The following is a 25,874-nucleotide window of genomic DNA, read 5'->3' on the forward strand; positions in this document are numbered from 1 at the left end:
GTCCATCTTCCTGTGAATGGTAACAGATCTGTTCATCATTGGGTTGCAAGATCCAAGAAACAGATGTTAAGTAGTGACTGACAAGGTGACTTGGTCAGCACTGAGGATGATGAAAATGCAAGAAACTTATCCCCACTAAGCAAGCAGAGAAGGGCTATTTTAAAACTCCAATGGCATTGACTACAGGTGAATGAGTTTTCCCATTTCTCTAATGCCTTTGTCACAGGTTGACTTGGCAGTGATGCCAATTAAAGCCAATATAAAGGAATGCTAAACGTGGTCTTAATCTTGACTCACACTAATTCCTTTGGCGATAAAGCTTCCGGTGTGGGGCCTTTCACCTCACTTTCATTAAGAGATTGAGGATAGCAAGACGACACCAATATTGAACAGTTTGGATAATCTTCAACTGATTCCTGGTGCCCACCTGAAAATCAGGCATGTTTAGAGCACATCTTGGGCATGTGCCACCAACTGCACTGATGCAAAAAAATTGCTAATTTTTTTTTCAAAACCAGATTTGAATCCTGTGACAGCAACAATCTTATATACTAGGAGTTGTGGAAGGGTATTCAGATGATACTACAAAGGTCAAAAACAGTAAGCCTTATTTTATAGTCTCACAGACTATTAGCTGGAATTTGTTCACCAAAAAATAGTGGATAGGTAGAATAATCTCCCAACTGAAGCAGATAATGTACCTATTAACACCTCAAGAAACATGGAAAACTGATCAAATGTCACGAGCTACAGGGATCATGGAATATCATGTCAAGACAGAGCTAGTCAAAGCTGTGTGTATGGGACTTGGTTCGATATTTTGATGCATCTTTGCAGAGCAAAGAAACCGGCAGAATTGTTCCCCAAACCGTCAAATGGATTGTCTATAATATATCGAATCTAAGTTAGCATGTCTAAGGGGGGATCTTGACATTTTCCCATTTGTCATTTTGGTATCCCTTCAATAAAACCCTTATGCAGTGCAACTTGTGCATTCTCAGATCCAGTAAGGCACTTAACAGGATTAAATGAATGGTGACCTGCAACATCTCTCACTAGGTCTGAGCCCAGGATACTCCTATGCTTCCAGTCAGGAGAACTGGAGTAATCTTCAAATATCTCAAATGGAAAGGAGCCTCAAGTAATTGATAGCTAGAAGAATTTTTAAGCAAATTAACAAACCTCCAAAATTACTTCCCTGCTTCCAATTCAAGAAACAGCAAGAATTAACTTTTGAGCAGTAGTAATAGCAAACTCATGTAACCAAATGACTATTTAAAGGTCTTTTAAAAGCCTGTGCCAGAATATTGCAGCCAGAAATATATTCTGAAAGTAACCCTGCTCAGGTCCAAATCTTTCAGTTTGTTGGCTGGCAGAAACCTAAATCACAGCAGGTCTAGTCTTAAATCAATGTCAAAGTAGTGCTTGCAATACTCTGAAACAGATGTCCAAAGATCCAACATCCAGAGATCAGCACAAAGAAGTGATTTCAACAGAGGTGGGTACTTGCTAGGTACCAGAGTCACTACCAAGACTGGAGTCTCAATTCTTGGAAGGATGACTGTAGCTGTCCAATCTGATATCAAACTTACCAAGTAAATTCATATCAGTGATGATTTCTGCCTGTACGATACCATGGAGGACAAATCCTTCATCTCATAGCATTCCAGGTTCCCAGATTTCTTTACCTGAAAGCATCAGTTTATCACTATTTCTGTTGTGCAGATTAACCATCAAGCACTTGAGACAAGAGAGTAGGCGACTGATCCACTTGTTCTTTTTCAGGTAAGGTACAGGGAGTCTGAAGTCCTGCCAAAGCAAACCATACGATTTTGCTCCTTACCAAAATAGGAGTCAAGGTTATCCACATTCAGAGAGAGATTATTTTTTGATACCAACAGAGCAAAAGGATAAGCCTGCAAGTCTGCATGGCTTAAATCACGGTGTTGAATCTTTTGGATACAGACTGGTACATACTACAACCCAGTCATCAATTCCCTTGATAAACTTAAATACGGCAGTTTCAGATACTGATAGGCAACAGCATATCAGAAACCATGCCCCCCTCAAGTTTGCAGGTCAAGACTGTTCCAGATCTGATTCAACCAGTGTGTCATTGTAATAAGAACCGGAAATGTTTACCACACAGAAGGAAGCCATATGGCTTACTGTATCTGTGGCAGGTCTTTGCCGGAAAAATAGAAAACTAATCCCACTTCCCCACAACTCTGCAACTTCCACTGCTTCAAATGTTTAATAGAATCAAGGTTCAATTGGACTCAGCAGGTGAAGCTAAACAAAAATGCTAGTATCCCGACTCCTAATTCAGCAACCAAAGCCAAAGGAAGAGTGTGGGGCTGAGGGGTGACTCGAGATCCTGGGACTATTTTCGCTGTGAAAGAGATGATTAAGAGGACAAAGTCTCTGAAAATATAAAGAATTCAGATGTTATGAAAAGGGAAATAAAACAACAGCTGCTGGTAGTGGCAGTAACAAAGGGAGTTACAGATTTAAAAGTATAAGAGAGCAAAGGAAGTTAGGAGAAAATTCTTTTCACTAAAAATTATTTCTAGCATAGAGCCAGCACAGACACCAGAGTGAATAAAAACCTCCAGTGCTGCAAACTTCTATGGTTCCATGAGGGGAATCTGGCTCAACTATAGTCACCAGAGATATTAAGCTGTGACTAACTACAGCACCAGGTTTCACAATATTGGGAGTTGGGGAGGGTATTGTAACCAGATTGAAGTTTACAGTTTGTCCTAGTTTACATTAGCACACAAAACTAGATATCAAAATTAACAGCACTTCAACAGCAACTGTACTCAGGTATATAGTTAGTAAACTTACCTCATCTTTTGGAAAGTATGGCCTGATTGTGTACACTTTTGAGGTAGGCATGGGTGGTGGTGGCTGGTAGAAGAGGTCATTTGCCCCCTCAATTGGCAACAAACGCTGTGAAGAACAAATGGCTTACTTCAGAATCTGGAAACCAACATCTGTTCCACACAAGATACCTTTCCAATTTCAAACTCATTTGCTACTGAAGGCACCAACAGAGGAATCAATTAAGCATTTTAAGTGGGGAACTGCTCATTTCTGAAAAGGGCCACATTTTACTCTTTAAACGACGCCGAATGGCAACCAGTATCAACAGCAGCAAATACGCCAAGATATAAATGTACTTACTATGCAAAATTTCTCTGTTTAAGGGTTTTTTTTTAAAAAAAGAAAAAAATGAACTCTTCTGGGGAGAAAGGAAATTTCAGGGAGGAGGTTTGGTCTGGAGAGGGTTAACTGGCTGACGAAGCCGTGCATCCCAAGCTTCTTCGCAAGCGCGGTTTCGCAGGCTGCGCGCAAAAGCACCTGTAGGGAAGAAAAGAAAAACAGCGCAGCGAAACTCCATGAATATTTTAGCAAAACCAGGAAGATTCAGCAATATCCAAGACAAAAACATCTTTCTCCATCATCCCTCACATTTGAGGAACACCTATGTTTACAATTGACAAATCAAACTAAATTTCACTTCACTTTAATTTTGTGCATTCCCTCACCCCCCAACCCACCCCTAATTTAGAAGCTGAATATTCACTTTATAACATGGTCATGTTTGTTCATGGAACTTCGAAACCAAAGCAAGCAAGCCGCGCTAGCGCAAGCGCTGAGTAAACGCTGCGCGACCTGCAAAGGAACATTTTGTGAAAGACACATACAAACTAAAATTTGCAGCGCGCGCGGGCGCAATGGGATTCCAGCATCTCCTTCCAACTGAAAAGAAAGCAAATTAGTGCCAGTACCAAATGTACCAGATTCTGTTAGGGAAACCAGCTAGCCATCAACAGACCAATCCTTTCTTTTTGTACAAGTTTTCTTTCTCTCAAAATGAAAAAAAACATCAGTCACCGGGAATTCGTAGAATACCTGAAACTCTCCTGCTAGACCACCTCTAAAGGCCCAGGGTTCTTGGTCGCCACTCAAGAACTGTGCTGAAGATTGACTACGACACCCTGTTGATCAGATCCAAGCGGAGAATGTTACGTAGGGGCTTCCTGTGGTCTTACTTTTCCGCAAAAGCAACACACCACCTTTTCAACAGAAAGAAAAAGCGCGCAACAAGAAATGTCCTATCTGACCTAGAACTCTCTCAAAAAAATTTAGGGCTGTAATGATTCACATTATTCAGGAATCACTCTTGCGCCCAGTTACTTTTTTTTTTAAAAAGGGAAGCCACAATATTCAAAATCCAACAGTCAACTCATCCAGCCCCACTGCAAATCAAGGAATGGTCTGCAATGGCATTCAATTTACAATGTTCTTTTAAAAACTTGTGCAAGGATTAATTCCAATTTTCCCTATCTTTTGGGTACCTTGGATAAATCTCAAATATTGAAAGGATGCCTCCCCAGAGGTTCCATTGCAGCCCTAAGTAAATTGGAAATATCTTAATTTAACTGAAGTCACATTCAGGTGCTCCTCTTGTCAGATGACATTTGGTATAAGGATATGTTTGTTTTAAACAAACACTTCCTTGACCTGCACAGGTTTTAGGCCAAAAATAGTACGAGCTTCGTTCTGTGAATTGACCAAACCAACTTGTTTTCAAATGACCTAATCAGCAAAATCGTCGTCACAATGAAAACTCATTCACAGTGACCGACAGCATCTCCTGCCCTGAACCTCTGTATACTGGAAGATTTTCAATGGGTGAAAAACTCCATACTGTAAAGCAAATATTCAATGTCAGCACATTAAAATAGAGTCAACACTGGGTAATGTTTCCTCTACACAATAGATCGGCAATGCCACCTTAAGTTCACTCCTGTTCTGGGCAACCACAGGGCTATGAGAAAAGGAAGTCTTGCATTTATATATCACTTCTCTTGACCAGCTGGTTTCTTCCACAAAAGATGTACAATATGCTCCACCACATACTTAAAGCTACCTTTTCTATCTTTCAAGAAGTCCAGATAAATTCTTCCAATCTCAAAAGGTAATCAAGAGAAACACAAGATCTAGACTTTCGCATAGTCAGGCATCAGCCCATGGTTCTAATAGCAGAGAAACATTATTCCATTGGAATATTATACCAGCCCTGCCTACGCTTTTGTCAAATGATCTTCACTTTCTGTTCTAACCAGTTTTCAGGTTATTTCTGATGGTATTTTTATTAGTAACTCTTAAAGGAAACTCAGATGATATGTGGCTGTTCTAATTTTTCACCTTGCTTGAAACTAGTTAATTGCACTTTTCTGGATCTGTACATAATCAAAGTCAAATATTTATATGCAAATGTGAATGCCCGAATTGTACTCCTGCTCAGTATTTGTCCCATTAAAAGAGATGTCTTTTCTGAGTACTGCAGCATAAAACACAAGTATGCTTCAATGAACTGATGCCTGTTGAAAGCAGGACATCTCAGATCATTAAGCATACTGTGAACAATTCTACATTCGAATAGATTGGCTTCAAATTAACCTTTGGTAATTTCACACGGAAATCAAACAATTCCAAGTTATGCAGAAATTGAAAATAAGTCTAGCAATTTTGGGGCAATCTTCAGTTATCACAACTTGTATTTATATACTAACTTTCACAATCTGGATGTCCCAAAGCAATTTACAGCTAATGAAGTGCTTCTAAAAAGTTGCAGTCACTTTTTAATGTGGGAATATAACACCCAATTTGCACACAGCAGTTTCCCCACAAATAATGTTCTAATAATCCAGATTAATTTTAGCAATGTGTTGATATAGAGGTGAATATTAGCCAGGGCACCAAGGAGAAGTTCCCTGCTCTTTTTCAAAATAGTGCCATGGAATAGTTTACATCCACCTGAGGATGCAGATGCACCCTCAATTTAACATCTCATTCAAAAGGTGGCATCTCCAACACTGCAGCACTTTGAGTATTGCAATGGAGTGTCAAGCTCAATGTTTGTGTTTAAATCTTTGAAGTAGAAAATGAGTCTGTAATTTTCTAACTTAAAGAAGTGAAGGAGGCACCAACTCCAGAAACATTCTCATCCTGAAGTGGAGCCCAACACATCAGTACAAAAGACAAAGCTGAAACATTTGCAACCATCTTTAACCAGATGGGGAGCCGAGATCCATCTTAGCCTCTTCCTGAGGCCTCCAACATCACATGCCAGTCTTCAGCCAATGTGATCCACTACACGTGACATTAAGAAACTGGACTCTGGAGCAAAGGCTATGGGCCCTGACAACATCCGGCTATAGTATTGAAGACAAACTCCAGAACTAGTTGCATCCTTAATCAAGCTGTTCCAGTAAAGCTACAACACTGGCACCTAAATGACAATGTAGAAAAATGTCCTGTCCACAAAAAGCAGGACAAATCCAATGTAATCAACTGCCTCCCCATCACCCTACACTAAAAAAAATGATGCTGACAGTACAATAAAGCAGAACTTACTAAGCAACAACCTGCTCATTAACATCCGAAGAAAATTGATGTAATGGGAATCAGCTGGGGCTGGGGGTTTGCAGGGGTGTTGGCAGTCTAAGTATGCAGACATATCGAGCTCAAAGGAGGATGTTTGTGGCTGTTGTTGATCAATCATCTCAGTCCCAGGATTTTGCTGTAGCTGTTCCCTCAGAGTAGTGTCCTAGGTCCAACCTAACTGCTTCATCATTGACATTCCCTTCATCAGATGTGGAGATGTTTGCTGATGATTACACCATTCGCAACTCCTCAGATGCTGAAGAAGCTCATGCCCACATGCAGCAAGACTTGGACAACAAATTTGATAAGTGGCAAGTAGCATTCATGCCACAAGTACCAGGCAATGGCCATCGCCAAAAATCTCTGCTTGACGTTTGATGGCATTACCATTACTGAATCCCCACCATCAACTGCGTGGAGATTACCTTGACCGGAAACTTAACTGGACCAGCCATAAAAAACACTTTGGCTACAAAGAGCCTGGATATTCTGCACTTACAAGATACGCAAAACAAGAATGTGATCGAATGCTCCCCACTTGCCTGAGCGAGTGCACATCCAAAGCAAAGCAGCTTGCTTGATTGACACCCCATCCACCATCATCGGACTGAACACAATACTTACCATCTACAAGATGCATTGCAACAACTTGCCAAAGCTCCTTTAACAGCATCTTCCAAATCCTCAATCTCTATCACCTAGAAAGACTAGGAAGCAGGCACAGGGGAACACCACCGCCTGCAAGATCCCTTCCAAGTCTCATACGCCATCCTGACTTGGAAATACATTGCCTTTCCTTCACTGTCACTGGGTCAAAATCTTGGAACTCCCTTCCTAACAGCACTGAGTATACCTACACCACATGGACTGCAGTGTTTCAAGACGGCTACTCATCACCATCTTCTCAAGGGAAATTAGAGATAGGGAATAAATACTGACCTGGCTAGTGACACTCATATCCCCAGAACAAATAAAAGTAACTACCTGTTGAGCCACAGCTGACAATGAGACCCAACCAATGGTTAGCAGAACAATGACGGCATAGGTGTGCTTCCTTAACTAGGTATTGAATGCATAAGTTTAGAATGTGCAACTAGAAGAATGAAGGGTAAAACCATCATGCAGATATGATTGTTGAAATCTGATCAGACAAATTATTCTGAGACAAGGATTCTCTAACAAGTACACAATGAAGAAAGAAGTAGCACAAGAGGCTGGGCCAAGGTGCAGGCTTCCTCTGGGGCCACAACACAAAATTGTGGTTAGTCCTGGACCGAACTTCAGTCGTTGTCCCATAGTTATGAGCCATCAGCAAGATTATCTTCATTCCAACCATGAAAAGGAGAAGAAATATATAGCTTGCTGAAATTGTCACATAGGCAGCTGCACAGTTGTTGTTGCCACAGCCGGGCCTCCCACATAACATAGCTAGTTAATCAACTAGGATTACTGCGGGCTGTGGCAACTAAAGAATCAAAGCTGTATATGTAAACAAACCCCTAACAGCCTATTGCTATGGTACTTGACCAGAGAGAAGGAAGTGATTTTTTTTCAAACTGAACAGGTGTGATGGAAAGTAGTGCAGTCTGAAGGGAGTTGGCTACAGTTAATCTTCCATTGTAGCACAAAGATTTGTTTCTTCTGTTTAACATTCTGGTCCAGCTTCAAGTTCAGAATAGTATCAATAGCTATTAAGTGACACAGAACTAAAAATCTTCCTTCGAATGGAGAAAGGAAACTTTTGGCACTTCGAAGTTAACAGCCAAACCATCAGGGCATCATTGACCTAGCAAAAAGGTTAGGGTCACAGCTTATATTGACTTGTACATTTGCCCAGTCACTTCATGAACAGGCAAAAGGCCAACCTGGTCAGAGTTAAGTTGTGTCGAAAAGATGAACCTTCAAACTTCTACTAGATTGCCAAGTATATACTCTGTTCAAACTCTGAAGCAGACATTTGAAAGCAAATGGGAAGAAAAAAAATTAATTCATGCTTGCAAGATAATAAAATACCATTTAGAAAGTTATGACAGAAGCAACAGGCATTTCATATGAAAAAGGGAGTTTTTTTGTTACAAATCCTTAGAATTGTGCATTGATATCCCTCCGTATTTACAGACGACTCCTCTGTAACATTATCCAATGACAGGGGTCTTGGCGAACGACACGGAATCCATGTCCATCTACCATTTTGGTCAGACTGCCTAATAGATAAACACAAAGACCAAACAAATTGCTTTTGGATGTCTATTACGAAATTCATTTCCTGGGTAATTTATCAAAGTACCCGCTTACATTAAATCAAACTGCATGACAATTTGAAGTTGTCTCCTAATGAGGGCTCTGACTCAAATCATGTAATGGGCAAATTCAAAGATTCCAACCTCAGGTGTATCACCAAATTTTCACTGGTGTCAGTTCAAAAACTCTCTGGATACTAAAGGAGCCAAACAATATGGGAAAAGGGCAGGAAAGTGGAGGTGATGGGAAAAGATCAGTCACAAATTTATTGAACAGCAGGACAGCCTTGAGGGGCTGCAAGGTCTACTTCTACTCCGTTATGTTATGATTGTGTTGATTAACAGGCCAGTAGAGACTCAACTATAGGACAAGTGTTGAGAGGTGAGGGGGGGCACTGGGATAGGGGAGGAAAAGAAGTAGATTTGAGCAGACATTTCAGAATTGGTTTCATTCACTTTAATGGATTGTATTGAGAGTCAGATTGGACTGTCAAGAAATTCTCAGTACAACTCCAAACCAGTCAAAGGCTTTTTCCTCATAAAATAGCAATTCAGCAGTTTAAGAGCGGGTCGACAGCAGACATAAAGAATCAAAACCCTTGTAGACACATACTTGTGGGCAAGGCTGATGGAAAAACAACACAAAGAACAAAGGCATCAAACATTTCAAAGTGAACAAAACGACAGAGGTTCAGTTCCTGCAGTACAGATCCTTGAGCTCTCACACGTACAAAGACAAATCATCTCTGCATGGTTTTCGGGAACTCTGGCTCTCGATTTGTCACTACAAGCTATATCAAACTCTTCTTTCCAACAACTACAAAGTCAGAACTTTCCATAGTTTTTATTGCAGGACTTACTGGATCAACTCACTTTACTTTCACTTTCTTTCCCTCAGCATCCCAAATATGTGAACAAAGATGATCATGGCTGTACAGTACCATACCATTTCAGTCATCTGACAGGATCAGCGCAGCAATGCAAGAGGAAAAGCTTCAATTTCTGGGCCTCACTCGTTTTAAATCAATATATCAATGCAAAACGAGTCTGAAACCTGGCTAAGAATAAGGAAGCGTTCCCTCTCAATTCACTAGTGAGATACAGTCCTGACCAGTACCCAAGTTACAGGCTGTGTTGAGATGGATGATGCAAACTTTACGAAAATGAAGTATGTGAAGAATGGTAGGCAAATACTTTACTGAAACTTCAATAATTTTTTGGGGCCAGTGGAAAGCTTGTAAAACTCTAGTTTTAAGCTGCAACTGGTTTCTGTTCATATACAAGTCATCTTACGAGACACAACCCATTTCTAAAAATATCAGCAGTTTCAGAAATTGTTTCTCATGCATTATTAACAGACCACAAAATATGTAGTAATTAAATTTCAAAAAGCTCGTAACGGGTACATTTGGACAGTAGCACAGCTAGCCTTGATTTCAAAGGCTATCTAGGTTAACATAAGCGCTCTACAAATAAAAGAAATTGTTAAAGCATTTCTTATAATATTAGCTGCGCAAATGTGACTTCAAAACTTCTCAATACATTTTCTTTTAAGAAGCCTCACTGACTATCATTCTAATCTTAATGAATAATCGCGCCACGCTTCGTACATCTGGCGTTGTCGATCCCACAGCTGTAGTAACTTGTGCTGAGGATTCTTCCATCTGTACACAATGAGGGAAGAAGACAAGACAATAGAAGAGGCCATTAGTAACCCGTCACATCACAGTATCACACTCAGGTTATGGCAGAATGTGAACTGCACCACCATATGCACTAGGACTCTCTCTCCAACAACTTCAATAGAACCAATGTCCCCTTGTGTAACCTGATTACTGCCCCTGTCAAAACCACGCATGTCCAGTAGTGGAATAAATGGAATCTAGTGTTTGCTACCTAGCAATGAACTGTTGTATGCACATTTGTCGATTACAGGAACTATAGATCAGAGTTCACAGTGAAGAACTTAATATGTTTTCTAGAAGCACTTATGTTTTGTTGAAACTTTTACCTCTCCGAGTTCTCAGATATATAGGTCAAGTGCTTTCCATGGGAAGAATCTTTCAGCATTACTAATTTTGCATGAGATTAATTTATTAAATAAAATCCTGGAGTGTGTCTGGATCTCACTGCTAATCAAATTGCTAAACTTATATATCAAATCCTAAGCAACAGTTTTAGTAGACAGGAGCCCTCTTCTCACTCGTTCCATACTGCTCAATGGTAACCACCCTTTTTATAGTGTGTACTCAATGCTTGTCTTAAACAAATAGAATCGCTAACCCTGAGCATTCCAAAGCTGACTCATGATCTGAACCCGAGCCATGATCACAGTGCTAGTTGAGCTGCCTGCTGCATCAGTTTTAAAAGTCTGCATCCACGCCATATTCCCTGCCATCTGCGTAGAAACCTGTGAATAAAATTTGGTTACTTGTTGTAACCCAGACCATGCTGGTGCCTTACTCAGCCTGCACTTCCCCATCCCAATCAATATATGTGTAATAAATGTCAACATTACTGCTGTTTCATTCCCCCACTGTTTTCCAATTGCTTTTGTAAAGGCAGATTAGTCCCTCCAGTTTTAGTTCTGGAAAAGATCCCCATCTTATTTCTTGGAACTGAACGCACATTTGAAGCTCTGGCTGAACCAGCAGACACCAGAATAGCCTTGCGCCTTTTATAAAGTTCGCATGCGCGCTGGCCTGGAGGCTGCGTTCCAAGCCTTCGGATTGCTGCAACTGCTGGCCTGCCACTGTTCTGTTGAAAACAGTAATGTTGTTACAAAACACACAGCAAGCAGCTCCCAACAGCTCCGCATGATCATGGTACATTTCAGTTCTGTGCTTTTTACCCCCCCAAAAATTGTTCAATTTTGCATTTTGCAAGTTCTAGCGATGTGATGCAGTCCACAGTCAGTCCCAGAAAAAGAGACAACACAAAAATAAAATGCAATGGGGCGTATCTTTAAAAAAAAAATCTACTTATGTGCTTAGAATAGGGAACAATTACATCAGCCTCTGAAAAACACAAATGGCCAGAAAAAGTATATCAGCGCCTTGGAAACAACACCCTCAAATTGGCCAAATTAGCCTTGGCAATGGTGTCAAATGTAAGTTTAGAAACAGAACATCAACGTGCCAATATCCTGCACTGAACAGACAAATGAAGGGGAAAAAACAAAATCAAGAGAATTGTGGGATAATTAGATAAAACTGCAACTGAGGATGGTGGGGGGAGTGGCAGAATTAAAAATAAGGAGCATTTCAATAGGTTATCCCACATTCATATGGATTCTGGATACTTGTTTTAAAAGATACATTTTTCAAGGGCTGACAGAATTGAAGGTTCTTAAACCAAGAGCATGAGGGAATGAGACCACTCAGCACTGTTACCTACCTAACCACTGGACAAAGGATTTCACCATAGATACCACACCCTTTATATCCCAGACATATGGGTACAGATCATATAGAATGGATCGGTTTTCACAATTGGCAAGACGGGTAAACATCTGCATTACGCCACAGCACATCTCTTCAAACTTAGTAGCTCTGAAATGCCATTTCTCAATCTGAAACACAAAAACCAGATCAATTTATAGCTTCTGAAAATATGCTGGATGCAAAAGTTAGTGAAGCAAAATTTTACAAGCTTATACACAGACTGCAATTCTAAAAGCCAACATCCAGCTCAAAGGCACCCTTCCCCTACATATGCCAAATCTTCCTCTGGAGAAAGAGCCTTCCTCATTCTTTGAAAGGAGACTTAATGCTTTTGGAGTATTAATGGGCAGAATTCACTGCTTTGAGAAATATACAAGTGCCTAATCCTTATCCCATGCTGCCATATCAAAGGCCTGACTCTGAGCTGCATCCAGGTTTGTTGACAGGAAGAGATAACATTGAGCCCAAAAAAAATCCTTGCAAGAAGTCAGAAAAATAGACAAATAAAAGTAGGTCCGAGAACAAGTAGGTGGAAGCAGTGTCTGTAGAAGCTGACCTTGAGTGAATACCAAGCTTTCCGTAGGCAACCAAACATGTACCATTGTGAACAAGTGCTTGCTCATACAGATGCACCCATTTATACTGAAGATTTTTCTGACAAATCCACAATACTCCCAACAAAAAAATCAGGTTGCACTCGAGATCAGTTAACGAATGGTGTGGCATGGCACTGGGCCCCTAGACATGTGTACATGTAAATTAAAAACAGTAAAAATCAGAATCCTGAATCTATTAAGTTAAAAGCAAAATACTGTGGATGCTGGAAACCTGAACTAAAAACAGAAAATGTTGGAAAAACTTGGGTCTGGCAGCATCTACAGAGAGAGAAACAGAGTTAATGTTTCAAGTCCGCATAACTCTTCTTCAGAGCTAAATTAAAAATGCGATGGGTTTTATACTGTTTAAGAGGGGGTGGAGCAAAATAGAAGGTCAGAGATAGGTGGGAGCTCAGGAGAGGTTGACAAAGATGCCATGAACACAAGACAAAGGCAAGTTAAAGACTAAAGAAGATGCTGATAGTGGCATAGAGGTAAGATAGCAAAATGTGTTGATAGCAGAACAAGGATCAGCATTCTGTGAAAGCAGCACATAGAAAAAAGTGACAGTTGGCCCTGTGGAAGTGGTGAGGGGGGTTGGGGAAGAATTATAAAAATTTTATTTTATTTATTTATTTTTTTTACAATGAATAAATAAATTAGTTAAGTGGGGTTAGAAAGGAGTCAAGATCGAGAAGAGAGCTCATGGCCTGAAGCTGTTGACTCAATGTTAAGTCCGGAAGGCTGTAAAGTGTGTGATCAGAAGATGAGGTACTATTCCTTCAGTTTGCATTAAGCTTCGCTGGAATATTGCAGCAGGCCAAGGATGGACATGTGGGCAAAAGAGCAGGATGGTGTGTTGAAATGGCAAGTGACTGGAAGGTCTGGGTCATGCTTGCCGATAGACCGAAGGTGTTCGCAAAGCGGTCACCCAGTCTGCGTTTAGTCTCCCCAATGTAGAGTAGACCGCATTGGGAGCAGCGAATACAGTAGATCAAATTGAAGGAGGTGCAGCGAAGCACCACTTTACCTGAAAGGAGTGTTTTGGGCCTTGGACGGTGAGGGCAGGGGGGAAGAGAGAGAGAGAAGGTAAAAAGGGCAGGCACTCTTGCCTTCTGCCATTTTATGGGAAGATGAGGAGGAGTTGGGGGTGATGGAAGAGTGGACCAGGGTATCATGGAGGTGGAACAGTGTTGAGGGAGCTCTACTCTAACCATTGTTATACATGCCCTATAAGCACAGAATGCTGACAAGGTGCAGAGGTTGCATTTTATTCATAGAGCAGACACCTTCAACATTCCTGCCTGCAAAAAAAAAAAAAATCCATTTTAACCCCCTGTATAAAATCAAACTATGAGCTTCCAAATGCAGCATTACTTTTTCAACAATTAAACTTTGTCTTACTGACAGCCAGCCCTGGGCAATGAAACAAAACATTTCAATCGTCCAAAGTTATCAAACACTCTCAGTCCAGGAATAACTGGACAGGAGTGTACGGCTTCCTCGCTTTTCTCCCAGTATGCCTCAGCCCTAATCCAAGTAGTGGTCATACAACTGCATCTTTTTTCACTTCTCAACCAGTTAGCAACTCCCACGATCAAGAACTACCACAGCCATTCCATTTGTCTAAGAGGGCTGGTGCCTGCATGGAGCTGGCTTTGGGCTGCCCAGATTAAGTCGTCAAAAGAGGAGACTCCCTGGGCATGCACCTGGGTTGAATTCAAAGTCAAGTTCCAGAGGTGAAAGGCCAGTGTTTTTGACTGCACCATCTAGCCCTTTCCAGTTCTATGACATTCTGAAATCAATCTATTTGCAGCCTCATTCATGAGTGTACACAAGCACACTCACCTTTTCAGCATCTTTTCCTTTACAGTTCACACTAACGACACTACTGTTAGCCCGAAGCCACTGAAATTCCCTCAGCATCTGAACAGCTTTGGGTCCATGCTCATAAGGCAAATAGAACATTTCTGCCAAGAGGTTTAGGTCTTCGAGGGTCACAGCTTCAGCAGTGTACAATGGCTTCTCATTGGGACCAGGGACATACTGCTCCTTGTTCATCTGTTCATCTGTCTGCATGGGTGCAATGTCACTTCCAGAGTCTTCCTGCATGAAGATCTCAGGAGACTTGGATTCAGCAATACTGTCTTTGTCCATCTCCATGGGTTTGAGATCCTCAGACATTTTGGCCTTGACAATATCTGTAAGGATCTGATTAACGTTTTTGGCTTCTTGCTCATCAGGTTTCTCCACCACCATCTCCATTGGTTCTTCATCAGACTGCTGTTTCTTCTCCTCCTCTTCCTTAGCCAGTGGGGCTTGCTCACCACTCAGTGGGCTTCCCTGACTCATGATCGGCTGTTGGTAGACTGTAGTCACTGTTGTGGATGAGTTCAGGCAGGGCGTGTCTAGTGCTTCTACACCAATTGCATTTGTCTTTGCGCCGCTGTGAGGGACTGTTCGATCTGGGAACAAAAAAAACGTGCTTTTTAAAAAACAATAAACTAGAACACATCAACTACTAATGGCAAAAGTTAGGTTCAGCAAGAATCTCGGCCAGTGATTTGGTGGATTAAGATGCAGCTCTGTTCAGCACCAATTCACACGGACTGGGACTTAAATCCTGACCAGTGTCAAGACACGTGATCCCTGTCAGGGCAAATATTAAGCTCCAGACTTGCTAGCCTTCATTCTACATTCACATGTACCTTTAATCACTAGGCATCAAACAACACCGTAATTAACAAAAAATAATCTATTCCCCTATGATTATCTCCTAATCTAATCCACTGTGCGTTCAGCTTTAAATATCACTGCAACCTTTACAATGCTCCCATTTCAAAGAACATCACTGTGTCAGTGTATTCAAACTTGCTTTTATGAACTCTCCCTTACTGTGTTCAATTTGGATGTAGGTCCCTCCTTGCATTCAAAACAATACACTCCAACTAGAAACCAAAAAAATCAGTCCAGTAGTGCTAACATGCAGACTAGTGAGATGTAGATTTGATTCAGCAGTCCAGTCAAGCTGAACAGCAAAACCTTTAGAAGGAGCAGGATGGGGGAGAAACAATTTTTCCTTGCACTCGAGCAAGCAGAAAAAGAGGGAGGTACTGTTAGACATTTGGGAAGATCTCATTTTTTTCAGTGAACCAGATAGGTTTTTTTTTAAAACAACAATCAATGATAGCTGCATGGCCATTATTACTGAGGCCGGCTCTATACTCCAGATTTTATTAACGGAATTCAAATTCCACCAGCTGCTGTGGAGGGATTTGAACCCATGTCCCTACAGCAGTGGCCTGGGCCTCTGGATTACTAGTCCAGTGACATTACCACTACGCCACTGTCTCCCATCATTTTTCTCTTTGATACAAGTGGTGCAAAACTTAGATCAACTGTAGAAAAACTCAAGGAAGGATGAGAAAATACACAAACACAGCACACTTACAGTTGTACTGGTGTGGCACTCCAAATTCTTGCAGCCATTCTGATATAGCCATCTTCAAAGCCATTTGAGGGCTGTACAAGATATCCATTTCTATCTCCTCATCACTACCTTCATTTTCAAGTTTGATTTGGATAGATACAGTGCTCTCCTCTGTGTCAGCTGAAGGGGGAAAAAGTGGTATGCTGCATTATAGAGCCAAAAGTAACATCAAAAGTCAAAACAAAAAGGAATCAGAATGCGCATGAAACAGATGTGACAGCGACCAACTCCAGCCACAGGAGAGAACACAAACACAAAATGGGACAATGAACCTCCTTGCCAAACATCAACACAGCAAATTAAGTACAGATAACCAAGAATGCTTTACCAGGAAATGGCAGAACTATTGGAATCACTGACGTCTAGCCAAACAGTTCATTTATATCGCACTTTTTATATTGGTGGAACGCAATGGTAGAACATGGCACTGAGACACACAGAGCAGCAAGATCCCAGCTTCCATTTCCGAACTGGCTGGAGTTAAAGGATCTCAATTATTACACCTATCCACCCATTTTCAACAGTCTGTGCCTTGGGGAAATGGCAAAAGATGTCCACAAATCTGACCAAGTTTACATTCCTGTTCACTCTCTTGGAAAGTGTGTGTTGGTGCAGGACTGGGTTTAGCCGTGATGCCCTCATGTTGAAAACCTATTACTTGCTTAGGATTACATAAAAAACAGATGAGATGTATCCCAGGTGCTATGCAAGGCAAGGAAGGAGATTGCAGGGGCTCTGACACTAATTTGCAAAAACTCTCTGGCCATGGGAGAGGTGCCAGAGGGCCGGAGGACAGTGAATGTGGTACCATTATTCAAGAAGGGTAGTAGGGATAAACCGTGTAATTATAGGCCAGAGAGTCTAACATAAGTGATAGGGAAACTACTGGAAAAAGTTCTGAGGGACAGGATTAATCTCCACTTGGAGAGGCAAGGGTTATTCAGGGATGGTTGGCATGGCTTTGTCAGGAGGAGATCATGTCTAACAAATTTATATGAATTTTTCAAGGAGGTGACTAGTTATGTAGAGGAGAGTAGTGCAGTTGATGTAGTCTACATGGACCTCAGCAAGGCTTTTGACAAGGTCCTGCATGGGAGAATGGTCAAGGTTTGTAAGAGCCCATGGGACCCAGGGCAATTTGGCAAACCAGCAGCTGGAGGCAGAGTATGATGGTCGAAGGTTCCTTTTGCGATTGGAAACCTGTGACGAGTGGTGTACCGCAGGGATTGGTGCTGGGATCCTTGCTGTTTGTAGTGTACATTAATGATTTAGACGTGAATATGGGAGGTATGATCACTAAGTTTGCAGATGACATAAAAATTAGTGGTGCCGTAAATAGTGAGGAGGAAAGCCTTAGATTACAGGACAGTACAGATGGGCTGGTAAGATGGGCAGAGCAGTGGCAAATGTAATTTAGTCCTGAGAATGAGAGCTGATGCATTTTGGGAGGATGAACATGGCAAGGGAATACACAATGCATGGTCGGACCCTAAGAAGTTCAGAGGAACCTTGGTGTACATGTCCATAGATCCCTGAAGGTAGCAGCACAGGTAGATAAGGTGGTTAAGGCAGCATATGGGATACTTGCCTTTATTAGCCAAGACATAGAATATAAGAGCAGAGAGGTAATGTTGGAGCTGTATAAAATGCTAGTTAGGGCACAGCTGGAGTACTGTGTGCAGTTCTGGTCGCCACACAATAGGAAGGATGTGATTGCACTGGAGGAGTTGCAAAGGAGATTCACCAGGATGTTGCCTGGGCTGCAGCGTTTCAACTATGAAGAGAGGGTTGTTTTCCTTACAGCAGAGAAGGCTGAGGGGAGGTCTGATAGAGGTATACAAAATTATGAGGGGCATAGATATGGTAGATAGGAAGAAACTTTTCCCCGCAGCAGAGGTGTCAACAATCAGGGGGCATTGATTTAAGGTAGGAACAGGAGGTTTAGAGGGGATTTGAGGAAAAGATTTTTCACCCAGAGGGTGGTTGGAATCTGGAACACACAGCCTGAGGGGGTGGTAGAGGCCAGAACCCTCAACATTTTAGTATTTATAGAGGAGCACTTGAAATGCCATAGCATACAGGGCTATGGGCCAAGAGCTGGAAAATGGGATTAGAATAAGTAGGTACTTGTTTAACTGGCAGACTCAATGGGCCAAAGAGTCTTTTTATGTGCTGTAGACCTCTATGATTAAAAAATGTAATGGGTAATGACAGCAACTCATTACCAACTTTGAGGGCAATTGGGGTGGGCAATAAATGCTGGTCTTGCCAGTGATGCACAAACCCCATGAAAGCCTTTTTAAAAACATGCAAAACTAGAGTAGTGCAATTTCCCTCAGACAATACAAAGCAGAAGCAGAGTTTCATACAATGTACTTACTCATCACAACATCCTTTCTCACACCATTCATGTTGGATTTGTACCACGTAGCCAGGGTGTGAATGGCGACAAAGTTCCCTTCAAATTCACAGTTGGGGTTTGTCAGTACTCCTTTCAGCCGTGGAATGAGTTCAGTTGACCGCCCTTTGTATGGTCCAAGGAAAAGGCGCTTCTGATCATAATCATTAGCATGCAGGTTGTCCCAGATGAGAGGAGCCCTCTTCAGTATTTTGGTGACTTCTTCGATGGATTCCACAGAGATATCTTTTGAGACTACTTTTGGACCTGAATATCAAGAAAACTTTAGTTTCCCACAAACAGTAAATTTTGCACAATTTACAGGTTTTAAAATAAGGAAAATTTAAATCCATTCCATTATGACAATATCGCAACGGTTAACAAATATCATGGTGCTGTATTAAAATAGACTAGAAAAGCCCAGGTTTGATTCTAGCTGATCTCAACTGAAGCAGTAGTGGGGCAACTAAAGCCAACTTCATTGTTCCAGGCTAAGGAAGCTAGGCCAGAGGCCCACTCTTGATTATCGTGTGTACCCCAACCAGAAAAGTATTGCTTGAAATGAATGAACAACTTCCCCAGGGACAAATGATCACTTTCTCTCAATAAACATGGTTTAGATCACCAGTTTGGCAAGTACCATGGTTTCCCATAATAAAGAAAATTCCAGCAAATTTTTAGTTATAGACAATTACATTAAACTTATTAGGCATTCCACCATAGGAACCCACAAAGTCCATAGTGGATGTTTTAATTTCCTTCCCAGTACAATCCAGTCTAATGTTATTTCCCCACTTTTGTCCTATATCCTTTAATAGGATCCTTAAAACCTATACTTCATTCCTTTTAAAACTTGCTGATCGACACTGGCTCAGCTTTGATAGTTAAACATACTTTTCGGCCCAACAGTTCCACGCCACTTGTAATGTATTCCATTACTTCAACAACCGTTTATCTGGAAAGATCCTATATTTCTACTAAACTTAGGTTTAAACTCATTTCTGCTGATTCACTGCATGCAAATCTTCCCTTAGTTACATGGTCATACTCAACCCACTTATGGCTTCTACTAGATTTCTCCCTTAACTTTCTCTGCTCCAATATACTCAGCTGCAAGTTCTTATCACTTAACTTGGGGAGGGGGCAGGAGAGCTTCACCATCTAACAAAGATTTTGGACTTAGTAGTGGTGCTATTGCAATTTGGAAGGTCTAGACAGCTGTCATTAAGAGTGGACGTGGCCATAAATTCAGTGCCAAGCCAAAGCTGTTCTCCAACTGAAGTCCACAAATGTGGATTTGTGTTCACATAGCTGCAATAAATCACAAGCAGGATGTCTTTTTTTTAAAATAATAGCATAAGTTTTCCTTTGGATTGCTGACTCAATATTTCAGAAGTCTGTGAACATATGCCAATATTTGCAGAGGTTACCCGCACTGCTCTATAGCAGATGCAATTATCAAGTTAGCATAGTTACAACATTAGTGAATTTGGCTTGCCAGCCCAAAATGCACAGACACACTATTAGAGTATTGAGCTCACCAGTCCACAACACATCAATGCCAGGAAGTAGTTTATCCCCAACAGTCCGAAGGTATGGCGAGTGTGCAACGTTGGGGTAGCAAAAGGTTCCACAGTACTCTGAACAAGATTAAAGAAAAATCAGTACTAAATTCCAACAATAACCTCAGTTAATATGTACATTTATCAAAGCCTCAAAGAGAAAGACTTGTAAATGTCAAGATTAAACTATTTGGTTTAATGTTTTTACAAGATTACTTCAAGATATTAAAACAGTACGCAACATTACACAGGTAGATAATACCATACCGCATGTTTTGCATTTTCCAGCCTGTAGAGATCCCATGCTCCAACCAATTTTATTTCTCTGCATCTCAAATGCCACAAGTTTTGTTTCAATTATTTTACTTTATATAATTTAAGACAGAGGGCATGGCTAAAAATGAAGACTAAGTGCATCTGCAATGGTGGTCCAATTATCGCTTGCCCTCTAAGTGCTTCAACTTGGTCTTGATTCCCCATGTTTTTTTTATATTTGTTCATGGGATGTGGGCATTGTTGGCTAGGCCAACATTTATTGCCCTTTCCTAATTGCCCATTTATGAGTTAACCACATTGCTGTGAGTCTGGAGTCACATGTAGGCCACATGCATACAGCTGTGGGTCTGGAGTCACATGTAGATCAGACCAGGTAAAGACGGCAGATTTCCTTCCACAAAGGACATTAGTGAACCCGATGGGTTTTTACAACAATTGACGATGGTTTCATGGTCTTCATTAAACTTTTAATTCCAGATTTTTATTGCATTCAAATTTCACCATCTGCCATGGTGGGATTCGTACCCAGGTCCCCAGAGCAATTACCTGGAATACTAGTCCAGCAACAATACCACTCTGCCACCACCCCACCATGTAGAACACCACAGGAGATAGACTAGCAGCACCTGATACAACATTGATATTATTGTAAGCAACAAATTAATGAACCCACCATGAAAAATGCCACAAAGAATCACTATTTACAAAGATACCAAGACACATTCTCACTTTCAGTAACACGAGCACTGAAACTATGGGAATAGGATTAATGTTTCATTTTGGATTTTGTTATGCTTCTAGACTTGGCTGTGGCTGCATTCTATACTTTATTCTAATAAACCAAATCTGATTTGGATACACAACAAAGTGTGTAGTACATCAAACTCTATTTAATCTTCCCACAATGCCCTCATTTACACTGGCTCCAGTCAGTCAATGCATTTATAAAAATGAACTCAGCGAAGTTCCCACTTGCAACATGAAACTCATGCTTCACTGCTACTCAGATTATTTTACAGCAGAGCACATTGCAGGTGGTCTAAGAAACATTGGGAAACACAAGGAAATCTGAATTTCTTCAGAATACGTTAGTTAGTATCAAATTCAGGCACAAATTCTACCAGAGGTGGTTGCTCATTCATACAAAGATCCATTTGGAGCTCCACCACACCAAGTAAAAGGCAATTACGGTAGAAGTGAAATCCAAAAGACAATATTGGCAATTTTACAACTGAAGCATGCAGCCAGCCAGCCTTGTGGCCTTAATGTTAATAACACAAAGTTCAGGAAATGTGTACTTACAAACTGTCAGATTGGAGACTGTCCCTGTAGCATTGCAAAGCAGAGCAGCCAATTCTACATGCTTACTACACACCAGTAAACAGGTCCTTGTATTGAGTTCAGCACAGCTGTGGAGCTGTCCAATGTCAAATGTAAAAGAGGTACAGCAGTGCATGGAGATTTTTCTCCCCCAACCAAGAACAAAGTAAAAACACGTTTTAAAGGAGGTACAACTGTTACAGGCTCACTGCTAACAGAATTTCTGCCCACAGGCTGCACTGCGACAGTGATTGATTTGCTGCTGTCCACTCACCTGTAGGACAGAATAAAAAATGTTCTGGCTCTTCCAAGTACTGATAGATCTCATTAGTAACGGACAGTTGTGCATGTGCAAATGAGCTGAATACCTCTTTGTCTGCTGGGCACATATTGTGGTCAATGTCATCAAATAACAGTGCAAAAGACTTGCATCCGAACTGTGACACCTATAAAACACAGAAATGCGATGTTCAGAAGCATTGCTGCACACTTAAAACACCATGTGAGCTTTCTTTGATGGGTAGAAAGAGAAAGGGATCAAGGAGAAAAGTAAACTGCTCTTTTTATTCAAGAAAAGTCTAAGCATGCATGTTTAAATGGTGCATTGGGAAAGGCACCCGCCATAGAAGAGGGGTGCCTTCTCAAAATGAGGTGAGGTGGGAAGAAAGGAAGATGGAGAATCACATCACCAAGAACCTTCTTGCTTGTCATTGGATCAAAATCCTGGAACTCCCTCCCCAACAGTATTGTGGGTGCAGCTACACCACACGGACTGCAGCTGTTCAAGACAGCTTACCACCAGCTTCTCAAAGGCAATAAATGCTTGCCTAGCCAGCAATGTCCTCATGTGAACAAAAAAAAGTATCAAAAACAACGAGGGGGAGCAAGAGAAAATCATCAAGGTAAGCACTGCAGCACATATCAGGACCAAAGAGAGAATGAGTTTAAGAGTCAACCTGGGCTCTTTAGTATGCTTACTTCAAAAGATCAATGAGTCCAAGCTCCACTCCAGAAACTTAAGTGCATATTTTTTCAGTATTGCACTGGAATTAAATTACCAGCAAGTGCACAAGCATCATCGCAATGTGCCTGGTTTCAGATTAAACTGCAAGCCCACTCGTCCTCTCAGGTGAACATAAAAGATCTAAAGTGGGATAACTGAACTGATTTCATATTTGTTGATACTAAAAGGCACATTAATAGCTTTGAATAGGCAAAGGTAGTTATGAGAGCTCTTTCTAGGCTTGACCAAAGTTACTATGGGGATACTGACTAGTAGTTAGTAATTACTCCCTTAACAGCCTATATAAACAGCCTATTCATAGTTATGCAGAACATGGTGATGGGGGAACTAAAGGCCATACCCAAAGCTGAAATAATGGGAACATCTGCCTGATGGAATTGTATGGTTAGTTAAGAAATTAATGAGAAACATTTTAATGAAAAGTAGGATGATAATGACAAAAAATATGTGCTGTAAACCCTGTAGTTTTGTGTGTCCTTGGCTGACTGAGGGCTCTCTCTCGCTTGCAAGTGCTTGAAATAAATCTCTGCTTGCTTGAATCTCAGACTCGAGTGGTCATTTTTACCACAACAGATCCATTACACCATTCAATGAAAGGCAAGTAAGATTATTTTATTATAAACAATTTGTTTCAATTATCAACATATGTGTAAGGAAAAAAGTGATTATAATCACTTTATCTAAAAGAACTAATAGATCAGAAAAACACTTACTTGATCCAATTTGCGTTTAAGGGTAGCAACTTCTTTTTGATTTGAGAACGTGATATCAAGACCAGGAGATATGGCATAGACGAACTCAATACTGTGCTCTTTGGCAGCAGAAATTAGCTGCATCAATTGTTCTGGAACATAAGGGATGACATTATGAATAATCATCAAAGAAAGAGAGAAAAGAAAATCACAATGCTAGAATGAAAGAGACAATTCCCAAACGAAGCAGAGCTAACTGGACAGACAGCAGTGTATGCTGATGCACAGAAGCATGGTAAGGCATGAATTAGTAGCTGCTCACACTACTACGCTGTTCAGGATGGGCAGAGGAACCCTGGACGGAAATGATGTAATCCCAAAAACATCCAGGCATAGCAGCTTGCTGTAAGGGATTTGGGAAAGGATAGCAACTTGCCAATCTCCTCTTAGGTTTTAGTTATAAGGTCTTACAGAGTGAAGGACAATTAGTCATGTTTAACAATCTTACTATCGAATCCAATAGTGAGTTGTGGACCCTGTTAATGTTATAGCAAACAAAAAGGGCAGCTGACATTGGATTCCAGCTTGTCATTCTGTTGGCTGTAGTCTGCTGGTTGATATCACTAGCCACAGAGGCGAGTATTGCTGTCTTCATATTACTAGCCAATATAGGACCCAACCAAAACTAATAAATTAAGCCAGAACATGTACTGCAAACTAGGAACTTCAGTCCCAAATTAGTGAACTACTTTCTCAATTTAAGTAAGGTATTTAATGCCAGCCTCACCGCACTCATATACACACTGTAGCACAAAACAACCTCTGCATAATTGTTGCTAAACCTGAACCAATTCTAACAACTAACTAAATATACATTTATATAGATGCCACAAAGACAATTTGTTCACGCTTAGATGAGCAATATTGCCTTTAAATTTCACTGCCACATGCAGGTCTGTTTTCACAAACTTACTCCTGCTGGTTAAAAGGAAGCCAAGCATAGCTGATACAAAAGCAGATAAAATGGAAGGTTGGTTATATTGGCTACAATAGTTCAAAACTATCATGTTCTTTTGAAGGTCGGTTATAATAAGAAGTGACTGCCTTAATACTCATCATAGATAGTAGTGACTAAAATTCAAGAATGCAATTGGAAGATCTTTGGACACTGAGGGGGAATCAAGGGATATGAGCATAGGGTGGGCAAGTGAAGTTGAGGTATAAGATCAACCATGAGATTACTGAATGGCCTATTCCTGCTCATTCTGCTATCTCTCGTAACTACTGTCGCATTTAGTTAGATCTACAAACAAGAGACAGGGCTTTAATAAATTGGAAATTAATGTTCAAGATAGTGCCTAACACCAGGGGAATATCATGGCGACAGCACTCACCTGCTTCTTCAACAGAATACATCTCCCGCCAGAACATCCTATGCTTGTAATCATCCTTTGGTGCATACAGGTATGTGTTCAATCCCCACTTGCGCATTCTGTTGAATAATGTAACCAACATTAGATGTACAAATTAAACCCCCTCATTAAAAGCATCCAATGCTACCGTGCTGGACACAAACTGGGATACAATCACCAAACTGAGGGGAAAGATTTGAAAACTCCAAGATATTCCATCTCAAAAGCGCCAACATAGAGGAAACATCATGTAGCTATTTAAAAGAGAAAAACAGAATACAGTAAAACTGGAACACTGCAAGCCAAATTAGGAGAACCACACCAAAAGTGGCACAAGTTCAATGAGCAAAAAGACAAATTTAGGACTAATGTCATGAAGATCTTCACACAGGAAGGTGGTCAATACAGGGAATTAATTTCTTGGTAAAGCAGAGCAGGTGAAAGCCTTGGAATCACCAAGCTGGATAGATAACCTGAAATGGATCAAATGGCTTTTATCATTTTTATTTATACCATTATAGTTTCCTTGCAAGACAAGAATTCAGTTAAGAAACCCAGAGGAGAAAGCAAGTACCAAAAAAAGAAAAGTCAGGAGTTTATTCTAATTAATTATGGGATTTCTTGTGCAGCGTCAAATGACAGTTTAATTAACTGCATGGGTTTAAAGGGCCACCCAACCTCAAAACAGAGGCAACTTGTCCTCGAATTCTTACCTTCGAAACAGTTCCTTCCTCTGCTCCATGCTCCAGGGGCGGCCATAAAACCCTAGAAAAAAAAAGTCGCACATTAAAATATAAAAGCAAACACTTAAAATAGTGCACTCAGTTCCACTTGACTGATCTGGTTCGTAAAAGTGCCCGAAAGTTTGATGCTGCTCATCCATAGTTTTACATTTTATTAAATAGGAAATAAAAGAAATACAAGAACAAAACATCCATCAATGCCAATACATTGTAGAG

At 40.8% G+C, this 25,874-nt stretch overlaps 1 protein-coding gene across 5 annotated transcripts in view; it reads right to left on the bottom strand.

Annotated features, from left to right (window-relative positions):
* oga (O-GlcNAcase) overlaps positions 1 to 25,874 on the bottom strand; it is a 51,475-nt gene that overhangs the window by 14,899 nt on the left and 10,702 nt on the right. For 2 of the 5 annotated variants that reach the window (XR_005945614.1, XR_005945615.1), the window contains exons 2-14: positions 25,629 to 25,680; positions 24,898 to 24,995; positions 23,525 to 23,655; positions 22,062 to 22,233; positions 20,171 to 20,269; positions 18,612 to 18,896; positions 16,193 to 16,351; positions 14,590 to 15,206; positions 12,099 to 12,273; positions 10,313 to 10,366; positions 3,922 to 4,007; positions 2,851 to 2,955; positions 1,593 to 1,809 (exon numbers count right to left, since the gene is read on the bottom strand). Coding sequence is in view for 3 of the 5 variants with exons in the window: in XM_041209177.1 (XP_041065111.1) it covers positions 1,689 to 1,809; positions 2,851 to 2,955; positions 3,922 to 4,007; positions 10,313 to 10,366; positions 12,099 to 12,273; positions 14,590 to 15,206; positions 16,193 to 16,351; positions 18,612 to 18,896; positions 20,171 to 20,269; positions 22,062 to 22,233; positions 23,525 to 23,655; positions 24,898 to 24,995; positions 25,629 to 25,680 (2,154 nt within the window). In the remaining 2 variants the exon portion in view is untranslated. The remainder of the gene's footprint in view (positions 1 to 1,592; positions 1,810 to 2,850; positions 2,956 to 3,921; positions 4,008 to 10,312; positions 10,367 to 12,098; positions 12,274 to 14,589; positions 15,207 to 16,192; positions 16,352 to 18,611; positions 18,897 to 20,170; positions 20,270 to 22,061; positions 22,234 to 23,524; positions 23,656 to 24,897; positions 24,996 to 25,628; positions 25,681 to 25,874) is intronic. The other 3 variants (XM_041209177.1, XM_041209175.1, XM_041209176.1) reach the window with 3 other exon arrangements.

Source organism: Carcharodon carcharias, chromosome 17 (genome assembly GCF_017639515.1).
Source record: "Carcharodon carcharias isolate sCarCar2 chromosome 17, sCarCar2.pri, whole genome shotgun sequence".
Lineage (NCBI taxonomy): Eukaryota > Metazoa > Chordata > Chondrichthyes > Lamniformes > Lamnidae > Carcharodon > Carcharodon carcharias.